The 27245-nt window shown below is 45.2% G+C and overlaps 1 protein-coding gene across 4 annotated transcripts in view; it reads right to left on the bottom strand.

Annotated features, from left to right (window-relative positions):
- The window catches only part of R3HDM2 (R3H domain containing 2), a 906692-nt gene that overhangs the window by 474800 nt on the left and 404647 nt on the right, over nt 1-27245 (bottom strand). For all 4 annotated transcript variants that reach the window (XM_078688982.1, XM_078688980.1, XM_078688983.1 and 1 more), the window contains 3 exons: nt 26392-26475; nt 25281-25407; nt 24248-24326 (listed from right to left, as the gene is read on the bottom strand). In XM_078688982.1, coding sequence (XP_078545108.1) covers nt 24248-24326; nt 25281-25407; nt 26392-26475 — 290 coding nt within the window. The remainder of the gene's footprint in view (nt 1-24247; nt 24327-25280; nt 25408-26391; nt 26476-27245) is intronic.

The following is a 27245-nucleotide window of genomic DNA, read 5'->3' on the forward strand; positions in this document are numbered from 1 at the left end:
AATTTTCTCTGCAGGAGCTTCTATCAAGTGTATACTGTTAGAGTTACACCAAAGGCAAAACTTCTTCCATTTAAGACTATAAGTCTTGAAGGTGCTTTGTGCTCGTGATTTTAGTAAGATGTCACGGCAATCCTGAGGAATATGAAGGTCTTGAAATTCTAAGAAATCAGGAGCCATGCGTGTAATTTCAGAGATTGAGGGTCTGGGTGAAATATCTGTCCCTCGTTCCGCGATAGCATTGTTGGAGTTGGAAGAAGACAGATTGGACGGTCCTGGGATAGCAACAAAAGTTCTTGGAACCAGTACTGGCGCAGCCACCGGGGAGCAATCATGATGAGACGGCAGCCCTCCAATTTCATCTTGCGCAACACCCTTGGTATCAACGGGATCGGGGGGGAAAGCGTAAGCACAAATCCCTGACCATCGCATGGACAGGGCATTTCCTCGTGACCCCTGTTGAGGGTATCTGCTGGCGTAATACCGGAATTTCTTGTTTTGCTTTGTTGCAAACAAATCCACAGTCGGTTTGCCCCAAGCCTGGAAAACTCTGTTCACTTGAACGTGTTCTGATTCCCATCCGTGGCAGTCTGATAGGGACCTGCTGAGTTTGTCCGCTATTGTATTGTGGAGGCCTCTGACATGCTCTGCCTTCAGAGTTATGTTGTGAAGTGTTAGCCATTCCCATAACTCCTGAGCTTCCTTTGATAACGTTGCCGACCTTGTCCCTCCTTGTTTGTTCACGTAGAACATGCTGGTGGTATTGTCGGTTCGAACTAAGACCGAAGACCCTGAAATCCTTGGAAGGAACGCTTGCAAGGATTGGAAGATTGCCCGCAGTTCCAGACTGTTGATGTGTCGTTGTCTGTACTTCTGAGACCATTGGTCTTGTACTTGTAAATCTTGGAGATGACCTCCCCATCCCTCCATGGACGCATCCGTTGTCAGAACGAAGTCTGGATGGTTCTGTAAGAACATGAGTCCTTGTGTCAGATTGGGTAACAGTGACCACCATTGAAGAGCATCCACCATTCGTGGAGTGACTATGATGACGTCGTCGAAGCAACCTGTCGCTTCTTTCCACTGAAGATGTAGTTCCTCCTGTAGGGGTCTCATTTTCAGGCGCGCCAAGGGGATGAGATTTAAGTCCGAAGAACACATTCCCAGGAGTGAAGCGAACAGGCGAACAAAAAGTGACTTTCTTTTTTAAACCTGACATGCCTATTTCTGTAGGCGACATTGTCCTTCTTGAGATAAGAATGCCTTTCATTGTATTGTGTCTAGACGTGCTCCCAGGAACGACAGGATCTGCTTTGAATATAACTGGGATTTGCTTCTGTTCACAGTTAGTCCCAGAGATGCAAAGAGATTGCGACATGTTGAAATGGCATTCTTTACATTATGCTTTGAAGGACCTTTGATTAACGAATCGCCCAAGTACAGGAAGACCTGGATTCCCCAAGAACGCAACGTTGCCGCTACTGGGGCCAGGCACTTTGTGAAGATCCTTGGAGCCGATCTGAGTCCAAACGGGAGCACTTTGAACTGATAATGGGCACCAGCCACAGTGAATTGGAGATACTTTCGATGTTTCGGATGAATCGGGATGTGTAAGTATGCGTCTTCCATGTCTAAGAAAGCCATAAAATCTCCCTCATTCAGGCAGCTCAGAATCTGACAGGGTGACCATACGAAAACCCTGTTTTTTGAGGAACCTGTTGAGGTTGCGAAGGTCCAGAATTGGTCGCCATTCTTCTGATTTCTTTTTGATGAGGAAAAAACTGGAGTAGAAAACTGTCCGTTTCTGAAGAACTGGGACCTTCTCGATAGCGTTCTTGAGGAACATTGAATAAGCTTCCTTGAACATTAAGTGAAGACGAGGGGGAGGGGGTCTCTTGGGCGGAGTCGTTGGTGGCTTGGTGACAAATTCTAGGGTGGGCCCATGCTTTACGAGGTCAAGCACCCAGCGGTCATTTGTTGCCACTGATCTTGGAAAAAAGACATTTTCGCGTCCACAGGGAGGAAAGGAAATGTGATTGGCGCCGGCTGAACTCACTTGTTTCTCTGAGAGTCTCGCCCTTGACTGTTGGAGCGTTTTCAGCCTCCTTGGCGAGAGAAACCAGACATATTGGATTGGCGGTACGATGATTGATAAGATTGCCGATATTGAGGCTGATATTGTCTGCTCTGTTGATGGTAACCTCCTCTAGAGGAATAGCCACACCCTCTAGCCCCTTGAATCTTCCCCTTTTGCACTGTAGGGAACCCAAAGATACTGCGGTATCAGTATCTGTCTTGATTGCTTGGAGGACTTCATCAATATGTTTGTCGAACAAATATTTGCCGTCATAGGCCATATCTAATATTTTGGTTTGGACTTCTGGTCGGAAGGTGGTAGCCTTTAACCAACCTTGGCACCTGAGAACTGCAGCCCCAGCCAATTGCCTGATATTTGTGTTGACAATATCCAGAGCGATAGTTTCTGATGCTGCGCGCTCTCCCTCCAACAAGATCTTTCTAGCCTCCTGTCATTTGTCCTCTGGAATAAGGTCAATCAGACCCGCCATGTCCGACCACATTTGGCGATCATAACGCCCTATGATCGCTAATGAATTCGCTGCCCTGATGGAGGCAGCAGCCATGGTTGAGAACTTTTTACCAATGAGGTCAAGATGACGTCCCTCTTTGTCCGGCGGTGTAGTGATGGGCGTGGCCGGATTTTAGACCTTTGTTGGGTGGCCTGTGAAATGACTGAATCCGGCCTGGGGTGACCAATGAGGCAGGATGGGCTGTTGATCGGAGCACGATATTTTTTAATCAACCCGTGGAAGCACTGCAGGCACGGATAAAGGATTCTTCATAATCTTGATGCCCTCACTTCATATGTAATCTATTATTGGAATAGCTCTTGTAACTTTCCTAGCCTCCACTTTGAAATCGTGGAGGAAACAATCAGTTTGTTCCACAGTCACTGGAAGCTGAGACCTAGTAGCAGCTCGCCGCATGATGTTATGAAATCCACCTATATCTTCGGGCGGTGAGACTGATGGTTGTGGAGTTGGTGGAGATGGCATGGGAATAATATATGAATCCCACGGATCCAAGTGAGGATTCTGTGGCAGTTCGCCTTCTTCAACTTCTTCATCCGAAGAAGTGTCCGGAGTTTGAGCAGGCTGAACAGGCTGGTGCTGTTGAGGAGGTTCTGTAATTGGAGACATTGGTGCCGGAACCTCCAGCTGAAGTATAGGATCTGGAACTACCACAGGCTGGGGTGGTGGAACGACTTGCTGTGGTGGAAAGCGCTGCCTATAATCAGCTAACATGGCCTGCAAGTCCTGAATGAGGGTAGGAGGCAGATGGCTTGACTCTGAAATCCGAGAATGCCTCTGGTATCCTGTCTGTTGAGGAACAATGTCCTCCTGGTAATAGTGTTCTGTGCAGTCTTCATCTTCTTCGTCTTCTTGACATTTAATGTTCAGTTCTGAAGGATGACGAGCTATTCCAAAAGCTCCTTCATCGTCATCATCATCATAGTCATCATCCTCCTCTTGGGCATATGTGTTGAGGAGGTGATACGGAGTAAGTGGTGATATATACGAACACTCTTGCCTCTGGAAAGATTTAAGCTGGAAACTTTTCGAAGAAACAGGCTTTAAAAAAGTTTGCACCGCCACTAAAGACTTAGTAGAAGCAGGTTCCACTCCTGTAGATTGTATGGTCGTTGACGGGGGCAAAGAAGATAGATTCACTGTCGATGGACTCTTCATTTTAGTCGTAGTCGACGGGATCATCGCCGACGAGGCAGATGCCGACGGAAGCATCGTCGACGGGACCATCGTCGACGGACTAGACGTCGATGGGACAATCGGCGACAGACTTGACTTCTTCGTCGACGGGGCACTCGTCGACAGCACAGAAGAGGTCTTCGTCGACGACGGAAGCTTTGTCGACTGTACCTTCGTTGACGAGTGTTTAGACGGCTTCGTCGATGAGGCTTTCGTCGACGGATCATCGACGACTGCTTTTTTTTAGACACTATGGAAATCCTGGTCGACAGGATAGGAGAAGTAATAGGAGTAGTAGAAATTGTCGCCGTCGACGAAGGAGCTGAAGATGTAACCGAGATAGTCGACAACGGTAAAGCTAAAGAGACAGAACAGCTTTTACTCACGGTTTTGAATAATTGCTTTTTAGAGTCCTTGAGAGCTGAAGCTTCTGTAGACTGAATAGGCCCAGAGGATTGAGAAGGACCAGAAGTGGAGTGTGAGGATTTGAGATGTTTTCTCCCCTCACTTGACGAACTGTCCTGAGATCTTGCTCTCTTGCTGGAGGTTGAAGCTCTATCATCATCTTCATTTGAAGATGATTTGAGCCACAACAGGACTCTAGCCTCCCTATTCCTTAGAGTTTTTGAAGGGAAGGTTCGGCAGATCTTACAATCTTTAACCTCATGCTTTGGGTAGAGGCAATAGAGACAGTCCTTATGTTGATCATCAACATGGACTCTCTTTTTGTCGCATGTTCTGCAGGGTTTGAACAAGGCCTTCTTGTCAGACATCATGAAGGAAAAACTGAGTCGCACTCAGGGAGACTCTCTTCCACACCACGTGCGGTGAAAATCTGAGAACTGGCTCTGCAGAGAGGGTTCTAGAGGGTGCTGCTAGCTGATTGGTTGGGACAAAGACTTTGGTCTTTTTAGCATAATGATGTCAATAGGCTACTAAGATTTGGGCCTCAGGCCTTTTCCTTAGAGCCTACTACTGTTCTTTACCTTTGGCAATGCTATTTTATTTACCGTGGGACTCCCGCCTTGGCGACGGGGATTGGTCTCTAGTTTCTTCAAGGTGTTTCTCATGTATTGACTTTGTGTGTACAACAAATGCTTAACACTACCCTCAGATAAGCCTACATTGCTCACTCACAGTACCACAAAAAATAGCATTTGGGATCATTCATTTCATTCATTCATTGAAGCCCTGTAAGCCAATAAGAGTCTTCTGGACTTTCTACATAGTGTACCTCATTTTGGTACACTATAAAAAAAAAGTCAGCTTCCTACAACAATCCTCTGTTGAACTGGGTCAAGGAAAGGCCGTCCCTGCAACAGGTTGCTGTTCCACCACTGCAGAGAGCAGTGAGTGAGGCACCCGGATCAATGCTAGATCGTCCCAATGACCTTTTGCTTGAGACCACTAACGCTACACATTCTTGCAACAGACGCATGTGAAGCCTGGCATGCGGTACAATGCCAATGCAGGAGGCCATCATGCCTAGGAGGGGCAGGACTGTTCTGACAGTTGTTGATTTGATTGAAACTGGGGAAGTCCTGTCTAAAAGGACTGGATTCTGGAAGGTTTGGATAGGCTATGCTTAGCTCAGAGTTGAGAATAGCCCCTGGGTAGGGTTAGATCTGGAGGGGTTAAAGGTGGGATTTTGAGGCATTGATGGTAAACCCCACGTGATGAAGCAGATCAATTGTGATCTGTGTGTATTTGTGGCGATGTGCAGCCACCACTGCAAGGAATTTGGTGAGCAAAGCGAGCACTTTGAATTTGTAATGTCTTCCACTGACCACAAATCTGAAATATCTGTGGTGAGCCGGATGTATTGGTATGTTGAAATAGACATCCTATAGGTTGAGCGTGGCCATAAAGTTACCTTGCTGGAAAAGTGGAATGATGTCCTCAAGGGTCACCATGTGAAAATGCTTTGACAAGATGTATTTGTTTAGGGGCCTGAGGGACCAGTCTATTTTGAGTATTAGACAGTACAGTGAGTACACTCGCATACATTGCTGTCGGGAGGCAGGTTCTACAGCCTCTGAGGAGGAGAGCTGTAGCCTTCTCCGTGAGCAGCCTTTGATGCTCATGAGAGTCTGTATGTGAGGTGGAATGGTGGGAGGTATCAAAGTGAGTTACAGACTATAACCATATTGGATAATATTCAGCACTCACTGGTCTGAGGTGGTCGTTTGTCATCTGAGAAGTGAGCCTTGTAGCCACCCCTGGACAGGTGTTGTGTGGTCGGAGAAAAAAAGAGGCAAGTCAGGGTTTGGTGGCAGATCTAGTTCTTTTTCGGTAGCTACCATTGCCTCTGGAATTGTTGCCCCTACAAGACCCTCTGAAATAAACACTGGGAAAAGACGGCTGTGCCTGGGTGCACTGACAAAATAGTGTCTTCAGGGGAGATTGCCTTTAAGCTTCCATGGTAAGGAGTACGGCAAAAGGACCTGCGGAAAGTGGGTGTTTGTAGTGCCCCATCACTTTTGGCTGTTTCTGTACCCTTTTTTACTTTTTCTAACGCTTGATCCAATTGTGGACCTAAGAGGTGCTCACAGTCAAAGGGCATGTTCAGCTGGTTCTGCTAAACTTAACGTTTTAGAATTGCATTGTTTTTGTAATGTAACTTCCAAAAAATTGACATTTTTGTGCTGAATCTTATTGATTGAAATGATATGTAACGTTTAGAGTTTCTGGACAATGTATTGGAAATTAGCTCATTCAGGGCGTTATTAAGAACTACATGTGGAGGCAGGCTATGGCGCTTTTACCCATTTAGGGGTTTTATAATGCAATTGTATTTGGATCGGTTCATGTAGGCTTGCATATCTACAGCATTTTGTGAACACATTTGTCAGAATTCGTGTATTAGGCTGCATGCATTATAGTTCCTCATCTATAATTTAAAGATGGCGGAACCTCGTGAAAAATGCCTGATTTGAATAATTGTCCTTTTTCAATGTTCATGTACCGGAAACTAAGAATGAATGTATATAGATAAAAAGCAATGGCGGGCGCGGCGTTTTTGTGCAACAATTGACAAAGGCTAAGTACCGAAACGCGCCTGGTGTCTTCGAGTTCAGAGTTTGTGAATAAAACTTTTCGGAACTCTCCCCCATGAGTGTTGTCATCTATTACAGGTAGGATTACCTGATGGAATTGGGAGCGATTATATATATATATATATATATATATATATATATATATATATATATATATATATATATATATATATATATATATATACATACATACATACATACATACACACACACAAACCTTGGCCTTCGCTCTGTATAAGCTCTCTGTATGGGGGGGGGGGGGCTTTGGTTCAGTGGTTTCAGAGTTTACAAAGTAACATTTTAACTGACAAGATCGGATGAGGTTTGGCCAAATGCCATATCATCTGTGCCAAGTTCAATATGAGTAAATGCATGTTCCCACCATCAGCTTTTGGATGTAATGTAAGGTAGTTGGTAGTCTGTTCAGATGAGCACGTTTTCCTTGCAAATCACTTTCAATTCAAATCAATAAAGCTTTATTCAAGTTCTTTTTAAGAAAATCATAAAAGCACATGATAGCATACATTATCAACGTCTTTAAAAAAATTGTTTTAAACATGGTCTAAAATATTCTAAAACGCCCTATGATTTCCTTTGAGCTTAATCAGGGGGAGTAGGATACTCAAAAAATTCTAATAAAAATAGTTTTCCTACATTTTATTTCATTTTTAAAACATACAGCTAGTGACCTTGTAAAATATTCATTCTCTAGTGACTGCAATACTAATAATGTGGGACGATACTGTCAGAGGCCAAGTGACCTTAAGATTGGTAAAATCCATCTCCTTCTCTGTATAGAATAAAATGTACACAATAAAAGAACATGCAATGTCGATTGTTGGGACACATCATCACATGGGCACTTACTCATAGTTCTAGACCAATCATTCATAATAGGAAAACTAGTTAGTTTATGAATGATACCTAATCTAAAGCGGGTCAGTACAAATCTATCATAGCCACCTGGAGTATTTTTAAGATATTGCTGAATACTATATGTGGTTAACATCAGTTGATTCACCTGTACAGTTGGTTTCAGAATCTCCGCAGAAAATCTGGTTGTCTCCAGGAGCACCAAACAGCTTCTTTTAAAATATTTTCTCATGACTAAAGTCATGGTACTAGGATCATTGTAATATTCATGATGCCCAACATCGTTCATAAAATCAAGAACATATTTTAGCCATGATATGATAAAGACCCGCTGTTACTTAAGACTATCATTTAAAATCTCTCAATTAAAACTAGTTTTTACAGTAGTCCATATCCTGTGCCACAATAAAACAGGTTGTATTTTTATACGGTGAGATATGTGCCGCATCCCTAGATCAGAGTGGCATATAGAAGTAGATGTACTGCTTGAGACTGCCAGTAGGAATCTAAAAAATGCATTCACAAATAGCCGTAGGGACTGAGGGTCTTCATAGCCCCAGATGCCTGCACTGTACATAGCCGCGGAGACACATTTTGTCTGGTAGATGTGTAATAACTATACGCGAGATCGTCTACCCAGTTTTCTATAAACATTGGCTAATACAGCAGTAGCTTTCATAAACAATAGTTTCCTGTATTGAACTGCCTGAGTCCATGTCCCCTTCTGTTAAAAAATAATAACTAAATAAGAAAAACGTTTAGTAAATTCGACCTTTTTATTATCAATATAAATAAGCCTACATTTTGCACTACCTCCCCCACATTTCGTGATAAAGGTATTCAAGGTATTCACTCTAAGGCCCAACTTGTGCATGAACATGGAAAAACTCGTCACTACCCTTTGGAACCCCAACTGCGTTTGTGACATCAATACAGAGCCATCCGCATACAGTAAGGCTAGTATGAGAGGTTTCTCAATTTGTGGCAGATCCCGACACTGATTCACCAGGACTTGACCTAGTTCATTAATATAAAGTGTAAATAAAAAGGGTGCCATGCGTCTCACCCCTCTCTGTATTTTGAATGTGACTGTGCACTCCCCGCTAGCCCCATAACGGACCCTTGCCTTCGCGTTACTTTTTATGAGACTAGTAGGAATTAGCATCTCATTAACGTGGGTATACATAAATGTTATAGCTCGTACGAAAAATAACAACACATGAGACTTATTTAGAAACCTTTAGACCCATGCTAGGAGAAATGGGGAAATCTATCTTTAACACAGAGAATATATAAATTGCATTTTTAACTCATTCTAACAAGAACAGAATATTTTATTTAATACAGATTTATTTTAAGACTTTGTAATAGTCCCGTACTATATCACAGGGGAACTCCAAATTATCACAATACAGGATTTGTATTAGCTGTGTAACATCGGCTAATAATGACATCACAGGTAATAAAATGGCCACTACGTAATACCAGCACTCCTGAGATTCCATCTGATGGTCAATTTCAGTTGGCTATGTTGCCGTTGTAAGTCAGTGATGGCAGGTTTAAATAGTGCAGCTCGTCTTGGAACACAAGATTATCACATCTTACAATGATGGCTGTAGCGCTACGCAACACAGTAAGCCGACAATGCCGTCTGAGGCGCATTTTTAATTTAGGCTTTGCAGTACGTGCATATTTATCCTATGAGGTTGCTATGTCTACTGCTGTTGTAAAGGTTATAGACCTTGTAACTTTTAAATTGCGCTTGGATGCAGAGTGCTTCTAACGGGGCCCCAGGCTTGCGTGTCATGGCCCATTTCACAGAGGCGCTTCATGTTTCGGACACAGTTTCTCCCAATCTCCTGTGTCGTCCCCCATGCCCTTCCCACAACACTGCTTGTTTGTGACAATATCGCTTGTGGTCATTTTCAAAGTTATGCTTTACTTTTTTGTGTTAATCTGTCAAACACTAACATTTGTACATAGTTCTCACATACAAGTGTGCTTAAATAAGCACTCTGTTAGAATTTGTATTTCCTTCTCAGATTAGTTGGGTTTGTTTCAGACGAATACTTTGAGATTTGCAAGAAACTTGACAATTCAAAGATGGTTGCCAGGCTTATCAACCATTAGACAGAGGCCCTCTTGTTTCGCTAACCTTCTCCTTGAAAGTCTCCTTTTGGTGCCACCTGCACGCTGGGCACACCGGGAATGTGCTGTGGCTTCCACATCTCATTCTTCTCCTTGGGACGGTTTCCTCTTGCCCTGATTGGGCACTCGGGTTACTTCCGCCGGAATCGAGGTTAGCGTGCTCAGACGCCAAGGAGCCGGAGAAGGAGAGGGTGAGAGTGGGAAAGGGGATTCTTTAAGTTGTCGTACTTGGCTCGGGGTAAGAGGTCATGCATATCCTCTCAGTATCACCAGGTCTCCGGCGGGAACACATACCTGTCTCACCTCTTCTGGGGTTCAATACATGTTCATAACCCTCCAGCTTTATACTGCCCCATCATCTGCCGACACTTGACACATCTCTTTTCTTTTAAGTCTGTCTAGCCTGTAATAAAGTAGGTTTTGTCTGAGGAATTATAAACGATTGGCTGATCGCTTTTGTTTTTGAGTTTGTTCTGAAGAGAGAAGTCTTTAGTCTGCCTTCATATAGCGAGGGGACTTTTGATATTGTAACCAAACACATTAGCGCCACTTCACAGAGTTAGCAAGTGAAGCGCTACTTTTTCTCCTCTTTCTTTAAACATTGTTTTTCCGGGTGGGGAAATACACCATACCTGTAGGTACTGCAATACCTGGTTGATACCTAAAGTAGTAAACGTTTAAATATGATCCTTATCAGTATTATTTTATTTTAGTTTATAAAATGTGTACAGCAGCTTTGTGCTCAGGAATATGGTCTTTTTAAACCATATATTGTAAGTATGAAAGCAATGGACATTGAAACAGGTCAATGTAGTCATGTTCTTAACTTTTCAGGCAAACGCACTTCATTTCTAAATAATAAGAGTAAAAGCATTAAGGGAACTATGTTGTTCCTGCTTACATTCCACATATTTTACTTAATCTTGCATTGCCTACGAGTGTTTGCTATTTCCAGGATGTTAAAAAAAAAAATCAGCCAGCATATTACACGTCTACCTTCCCTCATAACCTATTTCACATTTTCTGGTTCTTCAGTGCCGCGGGAGGTCATAAAATGGCAATAGCCCTATGCCAATATCATCCCTCAACTGCATAAATAAACAAGCATTGGCATAGCCAATAGGTCTCGCCTTTGGCACGTTATATGTGTTTAGCCATGCAACAGTTGAAGTAGTTGGAGTAAGGATATTGTGCTGCATAACTAAATACTTTTAAGGTCCCAAAGGCGAGACCTATTGGCTATGCCAATGCTTGTTGGGAAGGTCATTTATTCATTGAATGTCTATTCAATTGGACTCCCATGGTGTACTAAAGATCTAATGAGGCAAAATAGCTCACTGTATTTTTATTTGTCTAATAGTAGATATATATACAGGATTATATATATATATATATATATATATATATATATATATATATAGATATATATACAGGATTATATATATATATATATATATATGTGTGTGTGTGTGTGTGTATGTTCTTCTCTTTTGGTTGAAGAGCACCTTTTGATGTATCTGCTACGGACATAATTTCCGAATCCTAACAGTTCCTAATGTGATTTGTTATTACGAACACTTTGCATCTGGCGTCCTCATTATAATGAGATCTAACTTAGTCGTATGCTTATAATACATTTGGACTATCATGTTAATAGGATCATTGGGTCTTTTTGCCATCTTAGGTACAAACCTTATTTCTTGTTAAAGGACTGAAACATTGTGGTCCTGTCTTCACCCACGATTATATGTGGCTGGTTTTCTTAATAAGACGTTCGGAATGTTCCGGGAACCAGTGCCCTTGACAACAGAAGAAAGTGATGTTGAGAACCTTGGCGACATGTGCCTCGACTTACCTGCAAGTGGCAAACGACATCCCGGGCCCCAGAAGGCAATCGACGTCGGAACTGGAAAGAAGAGGGACCTGCCAGCGATGAAGAGGCCAGGGGACGAGACGACTCCGACCGGGACAGCCGTGCCGAGAGAAGCTTCATCGGGCGCTCCCACCGGGTCTTCGGCTTGAGGTGTTGGCAGGCGTCCCCAGTCTGTGGAGTCGTGGTGCTCGCTTAGACACCACATACAAATAAGATGCGGGTCCGTCGCGGACATCTGCCGCAAACAGGAAGTACAAGTTTTAAGGCCCGAAGGCATTGCACACTGTTCCAGATGAGAAGCATCGAAAAGGGGGCCTGAAAACAGGCCAGAGAAAACGCTCACTCCGGATCCATGTTGCACTCGGAAAAGAAGGAAACTGACGTCAGCGCACCTGGAGGGACATATATGACCTCGCTGACGTCACGTACGTGGACGAAGTCAGGGCAGGGTCGTGCGGCCCGTCACCTGGCGCGCAGAGGTTCTGCTGCAAAAAAAAATTCGGATCCGGTCTGACACCTGGGGATATTCTAAGTTAAGGAACCTGCGGCTCGATGTGTATCAGATATGTGATGTATTATTGATTATTTACTTATACGTGATGCCTTGTTGATTGTTTTATTCACGTTGTATACGAAGGTACACTCTTGGGTTGCCTCATAATACTTTTATGGACTGTTTTATTCATTAAATATTTTGATTCTGTCTGGTATATGTGTGTTCATGAGGTCCTGTGGCAACAAATTTGGTTGCTTTTGGAGATTGCAATTAAGTAGATAATTTCTTTAAATTCTCGAAAGGGGAAGCTTCTAGTAATTTGTGGTTGGTTGAACCCGGTTCTCTTCCGTTTTAAAAGGTTTTCTCACTCTTGTTGAAGTAACTACTCTCCCAAGGCGTGCGTTTCTTTGGGATAGGGAAGGATCCAAGTTCTTCTGATAAGTCTCTTAAAATGTGAGCCTTCTCTTTTTTGGATGCAGATGACTAGGTGTTTTCTATTGCAAGGGAAACACCAGAACACGTCTTGTGACAGGTTGGGTAGTATTTTTGCTGATGACAAATATGAAAGACTAGGAGGAGAACTTACTTGCAGGTGTTATAAGACTCCAAGTAGGTGGTCTTGTTGGACGTTGCCTTGGAGTAAGTGTGACACAGGCATCGCATGTCTGTACTATCCTATGGGACAAATTTCGCCCTCTCCTAAAATGTGGGCACCTGATTAAACCCAGACTACCTAAGATGCAACAAGTCAGAAGTGATGTGAGAGTGGCTGACACACAACTAGGGCAACAGCATTGCTAGTTGACGGATAACCTGAAAATCTAAAGGGATCGGTATGGACCTGATAAAAGCCAGATCCTCTGAGTGGAGCGTGACCAGCTCAAACATGTTCAGCAGAGGATGCCGGAGACAGGAGTCTCCCTGCACCACCCCCTAGGTTTTCAATCTGTCAACGGTGCCCTACGAGTAAAGGTTGTTCGGGTTCACCTGCAGGCTATTTTAAAACAATTTCCAAGATCCCACCTAAATCCTTACAACTATCACCAAAGTGCTTTATCCAAACGTAGGATTGAGCAAGCCTAGCATTACCAGAGGAGCTAGGCATTGACCTCAACGATAAACCATGCTACACACTATTGGTGAGAGTTTTTTTTTTTTTTTTTATATTTGTTTTGCATCTCTGTCCTGAGCAGAATTCCTAGCAAAGTGCCTCCTCTTTGTCTTTCGGGTTTAACATTTGGGAAGCTGAGGAGTCTTTCCTTTAATCTTCTCCCTCCCATTCCTTTTGTATATATTTCTCTGCCTAAAAGGTTACCCTCTCTGCTACTCTAATGATGTGAGCTCACTCTGTGTAAAAGGGCGGTTTCAAAGCGACTTTGGAATCTACCTCATTTCCGAGGTAGATATTTCCATATCTCAATGCCAAAATGGATCTCTTAGTATCGAGGCTTCTCCAGAACAAACATACTCTTTCACAGGCGTGATGGCTCAGTAAAGGTCTTTCAAGTCCTGTTGTGGATTTGGCTCATGTCTGAAAGCATGGCTCATTTCTGCCTAGGAGCTAAAGCTTTGCTCGAGTTTGAGGGTTGTGGAACCCTAGGTACAGCCTGGGCCCTGGGTGTGGGCTTTACTGGTACCTTCTAGACAGATCTTTTTCTGAAATGAGAGCACTCCGAGGACAAGCGCTGTGGGCTCTACTTTATATGGCCTCTAGGAATACCGGAGTGGACTGGCTTTTGGTCATCAGACTAGGTTTCCTTGATGTCTTCAATGCCCAACTGAGCAGATTGCTCAAGAGAGTCCCAGTGCAGCATTCTGTTGTGCGATCACCAGCATTCTCTTCTGTAACGGATGGACTTTTTGTTTTTTAAAGCCGGATAGGTCGATTAGTTTGATTCTTCATGTCGATAGGGCTGCAAGCCTCTACCTTGATCTGACCATGGGAATCTGTTGTTATATTTATGGCAAAATTGTAAAGGGTAATTCTCTATAAAATCACACTCCACCAGTTGTTCTCATATGAATTGGCCTATTCATCTTCCGGTCTAGTTTGATTCCAAAGTGGTAATCAGTTATGCAGTCTTCATGGGTCTAGGAAAAAGTGATTCCAGTCATGGAGCTGAACCATTGCCTTCTGTAGCGTGACAGTCCAGGAATGTCGAAAAGTATGTTTTTACCCAATGATGGAAAAAAACAATCTAAGGTGGAGTCTTAGACCTGTTGCATTGAGGGTTTTGTGGAGGTATCACCAGTCCGCTCGAAACCAAAACTTCTACTTCGAACAACTTCTTGCAACGTTCAGGCTCAACACTAGATGGCAGCAGAGTGCAAAGCATATGATCCACAGTAGCACATGGAGCAAACAGAACACATAACTCATTAGGGCAAGCATCCCTCACAACCAAATATGAACAGTACAGGCAGCAGGGGAGCACACTTCTTCACACGAAGAACAAGTACAGCAACTGCCACAACAAAGAAAGCCTCTCCCTCGTGGACAAATAGTCACATCACAGTACTGCAGGAATATCTCCAAGTGTATGACAGGCAAGTAAGTGTTGAGAAGTGAAATGTGAGTGTGTGTGGACTCAAGCATAACGAACAAATCAAGCACTCAATGATACTCAAGAAACCTTTAATGAACCGAAGCACAGATGTTCTGCAAAAAGTAGCATTATGGATAGTAACCAGGGCTTCACCCCGACCACATGGCCCTGTCTCACTTTATTAGGTGTCCAGTAAAACAGCCTTCGCAGTCAAGAAACTAATGGAGACAGTTCCCTTAGTCCATAGTTCTTGGATTAAGACAATAAAACTTTGTTAACTCAGGGGCAGAATATGTTTGTGGCATGGTGGTCGCAGATAAATATGGACTCTTATTTTTCTAAAAGCAGTCAACTAGCTCCAGTTTTCCACCACTAGGTAGAAACAGATGCGAGGTCCCGAATATAAAAACACTGGGAAGTGCTATATTATGACACTTAATGGACAAACAATCATGAGTGCTCACACGGACAATAAGCAGCTTGTTGAGTATTAGCTGCTGTCCTCTCAAAGTTGCTTCATTGACAGAGAGCTTTAGCAACATCAATCTTTCTTAAGCTCAATTCCACAAGAGCAATTAATGCATATGCAGCAGTTACATCTATCCTAAAATCAGAATCAAAAGCTGCACTGGAGCATTTTAAGACATTTCTGGCATCCAACCACATGTAGTTTAAAAGGATAAAATGGAAGGCGTTGTTCATCTTAGTAATTGAGCCACTCCAAAATGTTTTTCTATTCGTGTACACACTGGTTGCAGCTCCACCATCTGTGGTTGCAATCTATACAGGACCTGATAATATGGGCTACACTATTAAATCACTGGGACTGGATGAAAACTTACCAGCCAACCGCAGCATTTAATAGGTCAGCTATTACTATACCCTCTCTCTAATGAAGTGTAGGACCAAATACAGAACTATTGTGCTCAGAACTGCACGTCAGATCATCCATAAACCATGTACAAGGGCAGTATTAACATCTCTTGGGTCTCACATGAGACAGTTTGTCTTGTTAAACAGAATCATTGGCCTAACGGCTAGGGCGCTCGACCTCGGACCTGGGGATCTGGGTTTGAGTCTCGGTAACGACGCCAAAAACCTCCTGTGATTCTGGGCAAATCACTTAATCTCCCCGTGCCTAAAATGAATGCGTGTCCTCATGTAACGTAACTGGTGCTATGTAAAGCGCTCTGATACCTGATTCAGTTCGGGTCTAGTTCGCGCTATATAAAAACTCTGCAAAAAAAAAATCATGGGTTTCAAGGTGTGTATTGTTGTCTCCTAGTGTGGAGCTATTCAAAGCTACATACTGTTCCTCTTACTACTGAGAGTGAGGTGTTCATACTACTCGTTATCAAGGCCTGCAGTACTAGCAAAATGGCATGAATGGACAAGTCACGGTGTAGCGGTTTGCAACCTTCTGATAGAAGGAACTTTGGCATACGACACAAGGTTACCTGAAAAGACTAAAAAAAAATATATTGGATCCAAGCAGCAGCTGGGACACAGGTGCACTCACATCATCGCCATATGAAGCACTACTAGTAAGTGTTCGTAGGGAGCAGGGGAAAAGGTCAGTCTACACCATAGATACTCTCAAACGTTTTCCGAGTGGGCCACAAAGTGTGGTCTGTGGTGAGCCAGAGGGCTGAATTAATGGCAGCAGGATGGGAGCGGGGCTTTGTGGGTGGTTAAATGTTGCAGGATACTATTACATTCGAATATTTAACTGCAGTTCAGTTCGCTTGTAAATAAAAGCTTCCCCATTTAACATCTTGCTGAACGTTGGTGCTCAGACCTAAATCGCAGCCCAGTGCAGCTGTTAATCCGGGGGCCGCATGTTAAGGTTAGCAGCCAGCCCATGGGCCATACTTGGGAGTATCACTGGTCTACACCCTCAACAAACATGTACAGGGTGCAGTTGGTAACTACTAAGTTTCATACAAGAGGGCTTTAGGCAAATGTATCTATTCCTTACCTAGCGTCACTGGGCCACATCTCTGCAGTCATGTCTTTTGGATATATTAAGGACTGTGAAAAGATCAACGGTTTAGAGAAGTGAAGATATTGCGGAGTCCTAGACACAGTATGCTGCCTCTCATTGTAGTTCTTCACAATGGGCCTGGAGGTCACCTTGTGAACTCATTGGATAGTTATGGTCCCACAAACTACTGCACTGCCACAACTGCCGACATAACTATTTCTTACCACAGACTCTGATACTCCTCAGAGGTCTTGGGAATCTTTATATTCGCCCATTTTGAAGGTCAATTTCCCTTACACTGCAGAGAGGGGAAAGACTACAACCCCTTTTAAGTGTGCCTTTCAAATTCTAAAGCTCCCAGATTCAGGATCGCAGAAATGTAATCAATACGAAATGCGTTACTTACCTGTAACTGCAGTTATCCAGTATTAGTGTCTTTCATAGATTCACATGCCTGAATCATTCCCCGTCGTCGAGACGGGAGCCTCCGGTATATAAAAAGTAATGTCCTAAAGACATACATAGAAAAGAATAGGCCCAAAGGTCTCACCTTAGTAGCCTATCCACGTCCTTTTGCAGGAAGGACCAAACAGAGCAGGCCCCCAAGGGTCCCACCTTGGTGGCCTATCTGGGTCCTTTTGTAAAAAGGACCAAATAAAGTAAAACAGCCAATCAGCTACTACCTCCTTCTAGAACCTTCCTGCCAGGAGCCCAAGTCTCTCAGATTTTCGTACGCACCAAGCTAGTTAGGCGTAAACTCATTAGAGAGAAAGGTGAGCCCAGCCAGGGGAGGCGGGAGGGTGCATGTGAATCTATGAAAGACACTAATACTGGATAACTGCAGTTACAGGTAAGTAACGCATTTCTTATCCAGTATTTGGGTGTCTTTCATAGATTCACATGCCTGAATCAGAGTAGCGAGCAATACATTATGCACATTCTGTATGAACATCAGGTATGAACATGTAGATAATACATATCACATGACTACAAAGCACAAAATGCATTGGCATATAAATACAGTAATAGAATGTGCATACCCGTAAAGGATGGAGGGATGTAGTAGGGCTCACCTCACTGGAATAGATGGCGAAGCACTGCTCGGCCCACTGCTGCATCCTTCAGCAGCTCAGTATCCAGGCAGTAGTGCCTGGTGAAGGTGTGCGGGGACTTCCATGTCGCCGCTCTGCAGATGTCCAATATCGGCACTCCAGCGAATAGCGCCGCAGACGTGGACATGGCTCTAGTCGAATGAGCTTTGACTCGTGAGTCTAAAGGCCGTCCGGCCTTGTCGTGACAAAAGGTGTTCGCAGAAGAGATCCATCTTGAGATGCTCTGCTTTGTGAGGGGCATCCCCAGCCTTGGTCTACTAAAGGCAATAAAGAGCTGGGATGACTTTCGAAAGTGTTGTGTCTTATCGATGTAGAATTTAAGACATCTCTTTAGATCTAGAGAATGTAGAGTTCTTTCAGCTGCCGTGGTAGGATTCGGAAAGAACGATCTAAGCACCACTGGTTCATTAAGATGGAAGTCCGAGGGGACTTTTGGAATGAAGCGAGGGTTAGTCCTCAGAATGACTCTGTCCTCTCTGAATTGAAGAAAAGGATCCTGGATGGATAGAGCCTGCAATTCACTGACCCTTCTGGCAGAGGTTAGTGCCAGGAGGAGGGCCGTTTTCCAAGAGAGGAACTTGATCTCTGCCTTATGGATGGGTTCGAAGGGATGCTTCATTAGTTGATGAAGAACCACATTGAGGTGCCACGATGGAGGAATAGGCCGAGGTCGTGGAAAGGACCTGAATAGACCTTTTAGGAATAGTTTGATGAGCCTGTCCGCCCACAAAGATGGACCTGCAGCCGTCCTTGTGAACCTTGAAATCGCCGCTAGATGCACTTTGATGGATGTATGCGCAAGGCCTGACTGCGCAAGGTGTAACAGGTATGGCAGCAGCTGCTGTGGAGTGGCATGGAAGGGGTGCAAGCCTTGAACCACACACCAGGAACAGAATCGCTTCCATTTTAGTGAGTAGGTTTTGTTAGTGCTGACCGCTCTATCTTTCGCAAGGACATCTCTGCAATCCTGGGGATGTTCAGATGGCTGAATTCGTGGTATTCAGGAGCCAGGCTGAATACTTCAGAGAGCTCAGGTTCGGGTGGAGAACCTGCCCTTGAGACATCGTGATCAGGGCCGGAAACTGCTGCAGGCGAAGAGGGGGCCGGGCAGAGAGGCGATGAAGCTCCGTGAACCAGTGCTGCCTCGGCCAGGACGGAGCAATGAGGATCAGAGTGCAGGGTTCCGATTTCATCTTCCTGAGAACCCTGGGTATCAGTGGGAATGGCGGAAAGGCGTACGCAAAGACGGTGCGCCATGCGATGGAAAATGCATTCCCGAGGGTTCCTGAGTGGTGATGCCTGCTTGCGAAGCTTGGGCATTTGGCGTTCTCTCTGGTGGCAAAGAGGTCTATGTTCGGGGTGCCCCACTCCTGGAAGATACGGTCCAGCACCTCCCTGTCCAGTTCCCATTCGTGGGAAGGAGACTTCTCCCTGCTCAGTGCGTCGGCCAAGACGTTGTCCTTGCCCGGGACGTACTCCGCCTTCAACGCTATTCCATGTGCCAGAAGACAGTTCCAGATTCTTTGCGATTCTCGAGATAACGAGATGGAACGCGTCCCCCCCTGTTTGTTCAGGTAGTGCATCGTCGTGGTGTTGTCCGTCCTGACGAGCACTGGGGAGTGACGAATGCGTGGAAGAAACGCCTGTAGAGCTAGGAAAACCGCCCGTAACTCCAACAGATTGATATGGAGCTTGGTTTCCTGTGTAGTCCATTTGCCGTTGATCTGGAGTTCCTGGAGGACTGCTCCCCAGCCTTCCAGGGACGCATCCGTAGTTATTACGTGTGGCTCTGCTGGGAGCAGGAACGGCAGACCCTGTGACAGATGGTGGAGAGATGTCCACCATTGCAAATGATTGATAATGGGTCGAGTGACTCGTATGCGGTCCTCGAAAGAACCTGTGGCTTGAGTCCATTGCTTTGTCAGTGCCTCCTGAAGTGGACGCATTTTTAGGCGGCAGTGTGGAATGAGCAGTATGCATGAAGACATCATGCCAAGGAGGGACTTGAACGTGCGGACCGAAAGAGTCTTCCGCGAAGCCACTGCCTTGGCCAAGGAGATGAGTTTGTTTTTCTCTCCTGAGAGGGGAAAGCCTTGACATGGTCTGTGTCCAGAGTCGCTCCGAGGAACGTGATGACCTTGGTGGGTTCCAGAGTCGACTTGGCGGTGTTGAGGGTCAGTCCTAGGCGGTGGAAAATATCCAGACAGGCGCTGGAGGATGAAGCTGCGGCGGCCGCCGTCGGTGCCTTCACCAGCCAGTCGTCCAGGTATGGAAACACCTGGTGGCCTTGTTGACGAAGAAATGCTGCCATCGGTGATAGGCATTTGGTAAAGATCCTCGGGGCCGATTTGAGGCCAAATGGAAGGACCCGAAACTGGTAGTGCTGTCCTGCCACCGCAAACCTGAGGAACTTCCTGTGCCCTTTGAGAATAGGTATATGGTAGTAGGCGTCCTGGAGGTCTAAGGACGTCATGTAGTCCCCTTTTTCCAGCAGACCAAGGATTTCTTGCAGAGTCACCATACGAAACGATTGTTTCTTTAGGAACACGTTGAGTGCCCTGAGATCCAGGATTGGTCGCCATTTCTTTCCTTTTTGGTGGATTAGGAAGAAGTGAGAGTAGAAACCCTGATTCTTGTGGGCCCGTGGAACTCTCTCTATCGCTCCCTTCTGCAGCATGGAAGCTATTTCCTGAAGAAGCAATCGTAGGTGCCTGTGTGATCGCTGGCACGGTGGCGGCGTTGGGGGGATAGAGGTGAATTCTAGGGAATGTCCAAATCGAATGAGTTGGAGTACCCACCGATCCGTTGTTATAGTTTGCCAATTGCGATGGAAGTATTTCAGTTTCCCTCCAAGTCTTAAAGAATGTAGTGGTGGAGGGGCTAGCGAGGGAGACAAGTCATTGTCTGTTGCCAGCAGGTCGTTTTTGGCCTCTTCCTCGGTAATTGGACTTGCCGTAAGAAGATTGTCGTCCTTGTTGAGGTTGTCGCTGTTGAAACTGCGGCTTGGACTGTGAATATGTGTACGAAGACCGATTCTGGTAGGAACCTTTGTATGCAGGTTGTCCTCTTCCCCGGTTGCCACGAAAGGACTGGGTCCGGAATTGTAAAGTACCCAGAGCCTTGGCAGTATCAGTGTCCTTTTTTATGGTGGTAAGGGCCGCGTCAATCTGTTCTCCAAACAGATGCTGGCCATCGTAAGGCATATCTAATATCCTGGTTTGCACCTACTGGCGGAAAGTGGTGGCCTTGAGCCAGCCCTGTCACCTCAGAACTGCAGCCCCTGCCAATTGCCGGAAACCAGTCATGGCGGCATCAATGGCACAATCTATGAGCTCTGAGGCAGAGGTCTGTCCTTCCAAGAGAAGTGAATGTGCCTCCTCTCTGACATCTTCCGGCAGATTTGAAAGATAGGGTGCAATGTCCGCCCAGAGTTGGCGATTGTAACGGCCCAGGAGGGCTATTGAATTAGCCACTTTGACCGTCATGGCCGAAGTGGTAGTAAAGCGTTTGCCAACGGCATCCAGTTTCCTGCCCTCCTTATCAGGTGGCGTCGATAGAGGCGAGGCCGGATTTCGAGAGTTCTTCTGCGCCGCTTGAGTCACCACGGAATCTGGCTTGGGGTGACCTCTTAGACATGCCGGTGCCGTGGAGGTGGCCTTGTACAAGCCTGGGCACCACCACCTGTATAGAAGCAGGTGCTTGCATGATTTGTTTGCCCTGCTTCCAGATGTATTCAATTATGGGGATTGATCTTGAAGTCTTCCTAGTGGGCTCCTTGAAGTCCTAAAGGAAGCATTCAGTTTCCTGAGTTTCCATGGACATATGGAACCTCTTGGCAGCCCGCTCAATGATGTTGTGGAATCCACCGATGTCTGCGGGTGGAGACTCCGAGGTCTGTGGATCCGGAGATGCTGGAGAATGTGCCACATAATCTTGGTCTGCATCCGGGTCCGACTGGTCGTCATCGACTTCACCTTCCTCCTGTTCCCTCTCCTCATCTTCAGATGAGGGAGCGTCCTGAATTGGTACCTGTGTCTTCTCAATGACCAGGGGAGTTGGTCTATGGCGAGATGAAGGAGCTGGCGCCTGTGCAGCTGGAGGTGCTGACGCAGAATGTTTCTCCGGGAACCTTTCCTTATAATCCTGGATGAGGAATTGTAGGTCCGAGACGATGGATGCGGGGAGACACACCATAGGAGTAACCTGTGTCTGGGATGGAGGTTGGACCTGTTGTTGTAGAAGGTCTTCCTCCTCTTCCGGTTCCTCGTCTGTGGTTTGGCATTTCAGGACTAGGTCCGATGGACTAGTAGCCTGCGTAAAGGAGTCCTCGTCCGACTCCTGACCTTGTAGTATACAGGCCGGAGGAAGTTGTTGTATCCTACCGGGCGAGGTCTGCTGCGGCGTAATAGGCCGTTTAGTAATTTTCACAGTGACATGGCTCACTTGCGGTGGAAAGGCATCCATGGCGTGGGATAGGAGTGCAGACTCCTTCCAGGGTCCTGTCGACGTCAACGCTGGAAGCGACGGTGTCGTGGTAGGTATTTTCGTCGACGATAATGTAGTCGTCGTCGACGGTGGCTGCGACGACAATGTCTTCTTCAACGTCATTTTCGTCGACGGTAAAGTCCCCACCGTCGACGGTGTACTCGTCGTCGACGGTTTTCCCACCGTCGACGGGGTGATCCTCGTCGACGAGGTAGACTTCGTCGACGGCGTTGTTCTCGTCGACGGTGTCGTCGTCGGCGGCGCCTTCGACGAGGGTCTCGTTGTCGACGACGATATCTTCGTCGTCGACGATATCTTCGTCGTCGATGGAGTGACCGGGATGGTCGACGGCGTAGGTCTACTCGCCGACGATGAAGGCGTCGTCCTCGTCGTCGAGGAGGAAGCCGATGAGGCCGTCGTCATCGACACTGTCGTCGTCGGCGTCGAGACGGTTTTCTGTGCTGAATGCACCATCGACGCTGTCGTCGTCGTCGCCGAGACCAGTGGCTGCTTCCCGGGGACAGGCAGGTCCTTGCCAGACACTGATGGCTTTCCCTCTGAGGACTTTTTAGAAGTCTTCATAGGAGGGGTGTCTGTGGGGCTAGGGGAAGAAACCCTTGGCCTCTTCAAGGAAAAATGCGACACTCCAGACACACTCTCACCTTCGGACACCAAGTCATCAGTCTTGGTCTTGAGCCTGTTGAGCCACAACAGAAGTCGACCTTCTCGGTCCTTGAGTGTCTTGTTGGAGAAGGTCCGACATATTTTGCAGTCCTTTGCCTGGTGGTGAGGGTAGAGGCAATATAAACATGTCTCATGTTTATCCTCAATGTGAAGTCTTTTCTTGCTGCAGGAGGAACAAGCCCGGAAAAGACCCTTCTTCTGACTATCAGACATAACTGTAGAGAATAATTAAAGTAGTTTTTTGAAGAAAAAGAGAAATTCCTGAGGAGAACTCAGGTGGAGACTCCCTAGCACAACGTGCGGTAGAAAATCTGAGAGACTTGGGCTCCTGGCAGGAAGGTTCTAGAAGGAGGTAGTAGCTGATTGGCTGTTTTACTTTATTTGGTCCTTTTTTCAAAAGGACCCAGATAGGCCACCAAGGTGGGACCCTTGGGGCCTGCTCTGTTTGGTCCTTCCTGCAAAAGGACGTGGATAGGCTACTAAGGTGAGACCTTTGGGCCTATTCTTTTCTATGTATGTCTTTAGGACATTACTTTTTATATACCGGAGGCTCCCGTCTCGACGACGGGGAATGATTCAGGCATGTGAATCTATGAAAGACACCCAAATACTGGATAAACTACATTTCCATATATGATCTCGATCCAGGATAGTTCATTCCTTCACACCTCACATATCAGTTTACTTCTACCATTCCCCTCAACATGGAACTTGGTGTGCTGTCTGCTTCTGCAAAGAATAAGGTTCACAAGAAATATAAATTATGACTATATCCAAGCCTGCTGATCTCACGGTTTTCTTCAAATTCCATTGAAATGCTTTTCAAGTGGACATTTGGCAAAAAGGACCAGACATGCAAAATTCTACAAAAAAAATGAATAGTAAAATAATGGTTCAAAGGACTGATGGAATGACACTACATACCACCCATATGTAAAGATTAAATTCCACTGGAGTAAACAATATGCAGGACAACACAATTTCATGAATTCCGATTTATCTCCAACAGATACTCGGATTCCTAGCTCATATCGCCATATGCAGCACTGACTTTTTCAAACCCTAAGCTGAGCAGAAACCCCACATAGGAATTGGGAAGTAAAACATGTGTGGTGGGAGCAAGCATTCATCCTCAGTCAGCTGCTCAATTTCTCTACTACAAATATACACATCCTTGCATTCACACGAAAACAGAAGGTGCCACCTACCGTGGGTTATTTTTCAGTGTATTTACTAAAAATTCATGTACGTCAATTCCAGTGGAATCTGTGTACTCTTGACTAGAATCTGAAGAGGGAAAAAAAGTTTAGTTAGTAAATAATTGCATATGTGATATACCTCTATGTACAGATTACAGACCATGCACTGACTGAGGCTGCAAAAACACGAACAAGCAAGCAACACTGTTAGATTACTGTCCCTAACAATGCCGTAAACATCTCCTAGAGTCCCCTTTCTACACGAAAGCACTCTACCCTTCGATGAGATCACTCCCACACAGACTCCATGAAACAAATCATGAAAAGATACTGAAGGCAAACATTGGGCATGGGTTTAGTCCCACACTCTCAATCTGTACTATTGGAAACAACTCGAGAAATAAATACTCCTTCAACCCATCAAGCACGTTATATTGATTCCTGTCTATTAGTGTGTTTCAAAGCATTTAATCACATTATTGGTAACCTGACCTCTCAACCTATTACAGTCGGATACACAATCATTCGGTTTCAGGACCAGCTGCCCAATAAAAGTGTACACAACTCAGCTTAGATTATAGGGCTGCATGCATAACTGTATAAGTCAGATAAAAGGTGTAGTAGTGGAGTGTACTTACAACTGAAAGCAGATGGCAAGTAATGAAGTTAACTGCTTAAGGGTAATACGGTTCCTTACAGCATATAATCTGTAAAGCTCTCAGTAAAGAAGCAAGCCCAGCTCGCAGGTGAGGCCACTGAGCCAAGAGCACAGACCCCATCAGACTTCAAGCCCAGCTCTAAAGTGATATTGTCAAAGTTCCCTCTGAGATGATATCACAAAGGTCCTCTGTGATGTCAAAGACCTACTGTGAGGGCAAGAAGCCTGCTGCAGTGTCAAGAGGGTGACCGGTCACAAGGCTTACTTTCATACCAGGCAACTACTGTGATGTCAGCGGCCTTCTGGCACAATAGCAAACAATAGCCTTAAACTACTTTGTTCATATGATTAATTACAAAATGGTTGCTAGGCCTGTTTGCTTACCACGCGACAACATTTTCTTTGGGCCTTTATCATTATTTCTCTCCTTTTCTTCTTTTTCAGAGGTATCTTTGGATGACTTCTCGTCTTCTTTATCAGATGGACAGCTTATATGCAGCTGAATAATTTCCTTTAAAAAGAGTATTAATATGGCAATGAGAAGTTTCAGGCACAAACATAGCAAAAAACATGAAAATGTCCAATAATATTTCACTTTATCGCAAAACAGGAACACAGTTACTAAGGTATGCTTTCCCTTCACCCATCTTCTACTATCTTATTTCTAAAGACAGTACACTTCTGTGGTCTCACAGTCAACCTATGAGCACCTTCTAGATGTAGCAAAAGCAAGTAGTAAAAAAAGATCAGATATGTTCCAAGAATACTAGGCACAGAAAATCAAGCACGGCCCCCTCCATACCAATACTCCTATTATAGAGGTCTTATTTTCACCAAGTGGAAGAATAAAACACTTCTTTCTTCCTATTGGAAATATACAGAATGTAGAATCAGTATATGTTTCGGTCTACAAGTGAAGGATAAGAGTTTCAGGTAACACCTCACAAAGGTGAGTTATAGAATATTTTCCGCCCTAGCACTGAAGGAATAGAGGGATTGTTGCCATCTCCAAAAAGAGAAGCTAAACTGCACTTAGCTTTAGGGGGCTGTTCTTTTGGTGTCTTAGCCATAGAAACGCATTTCACTGTGCCGTAATTGAACTTGTATAGCTCTAATAGTGTTGAGCATTTTAGCTTAGCAGCTAGTGTTTATCAGACCACCCCAGAAGAGTAAAACACGTTTTTCCAGTATCGAAAGAGAAACCAGGGCATAACACTTAAAAATTAAAATGCTTGATCAAAGCAACGCTGGGTCATGAGATTAAGGACTGTTAGTGGACTAGGGCTCCATACCATCACATGTATGTGCCTGCACAGGAAAACCTGCATCAGTAAAGGCCTGTATAAAATGTGCAGCCCACCACTGCTACTAAACATGACAGCAGGTGATCCATCTGCGACACGGAGCTAAGGTGGACCTGTTAGATCATTAAAATCTTCCATTTGCTATGGTCATGCAACCAGTCACAGAAGGGGGAAAAAGAAAAATGACCTACCTGTGTTTCCAAATGGTCATCCACAAAGTAGCCTGACTCGTCGCACACCGCAAGGCTCCGAACAAGCTTTAGCTTGGAGTTGGACTGAAAAGCAAAGAGAATGGAAAAAGACACATCTACATTTAATAAGTCACTAAATCCACGGAAGGCAACAAGGGTCTTAATGCAGTGGTGAAAGGAATGATAGAAACATCTTCAACAGCCCCTATCAGCAGGGTAATATAGGAACTGTGCATGGAGTACAGCTGTGCACAACGAGGGCTAGCTGCAGAGCCTGACCTAGAGCCAGACCTTTAGCTCAACCCTCCAGGGGTGGTGAACCCCTACCCTAAATTGCCTTTAGCCAAGCATAGTAAGGGTTGTGCAAGCACTGAAGGGTCAATCCATGCTTCACATAACCTTTGACTGTATGCAGGGGTGGTTGGTTGCAAGGCACGGGCCAAATCCAGATTTTGCACCCAACCCGCCAGAGGAGGACAATCCTCGTAGCACCAAGCCTTCAAACTACAACCTGAGCCCGACCTGCCCAAGGTGGCCAACCCATGACAAGAGCAGCCAGCTGTGCACAGCAATGGTTGCCCATAGCTGTGCACAGCCTTTGCAGTGGGGGCTCCTGCAGATAACCTATCAAGGATTGGCCCCTTTTAGCCAGGCTCTCCTGGGGATAAGGGGGCGGAGGGGGAGGGGAGGAGAACACAGACATATATATATGTCACCGGCAGACTCAAACGTTTACCACCGCATGAGAAAAAAGCCCTCCAGTTCAGAGTGGTTCAAAGTAGATATTTATTGTAGCAGGTATTCAACAGCATAGCATGGCGCATTTCGACCTCACCGGAAACTTAATCATATGC

Source organism: Lissotriton helveticus, chromosome 1_1, assembly GCF_964261635.1.
Source record: "Lissotriton helveticus chromosome 1_1, aLisHel1.1, whole genome shotgun sequence".
NCBI lineage: Eukaryota > Metazoa > Chordata > Amphibia > Caudata > Salamandridae > Lissotriton > Lissotriton helveticus.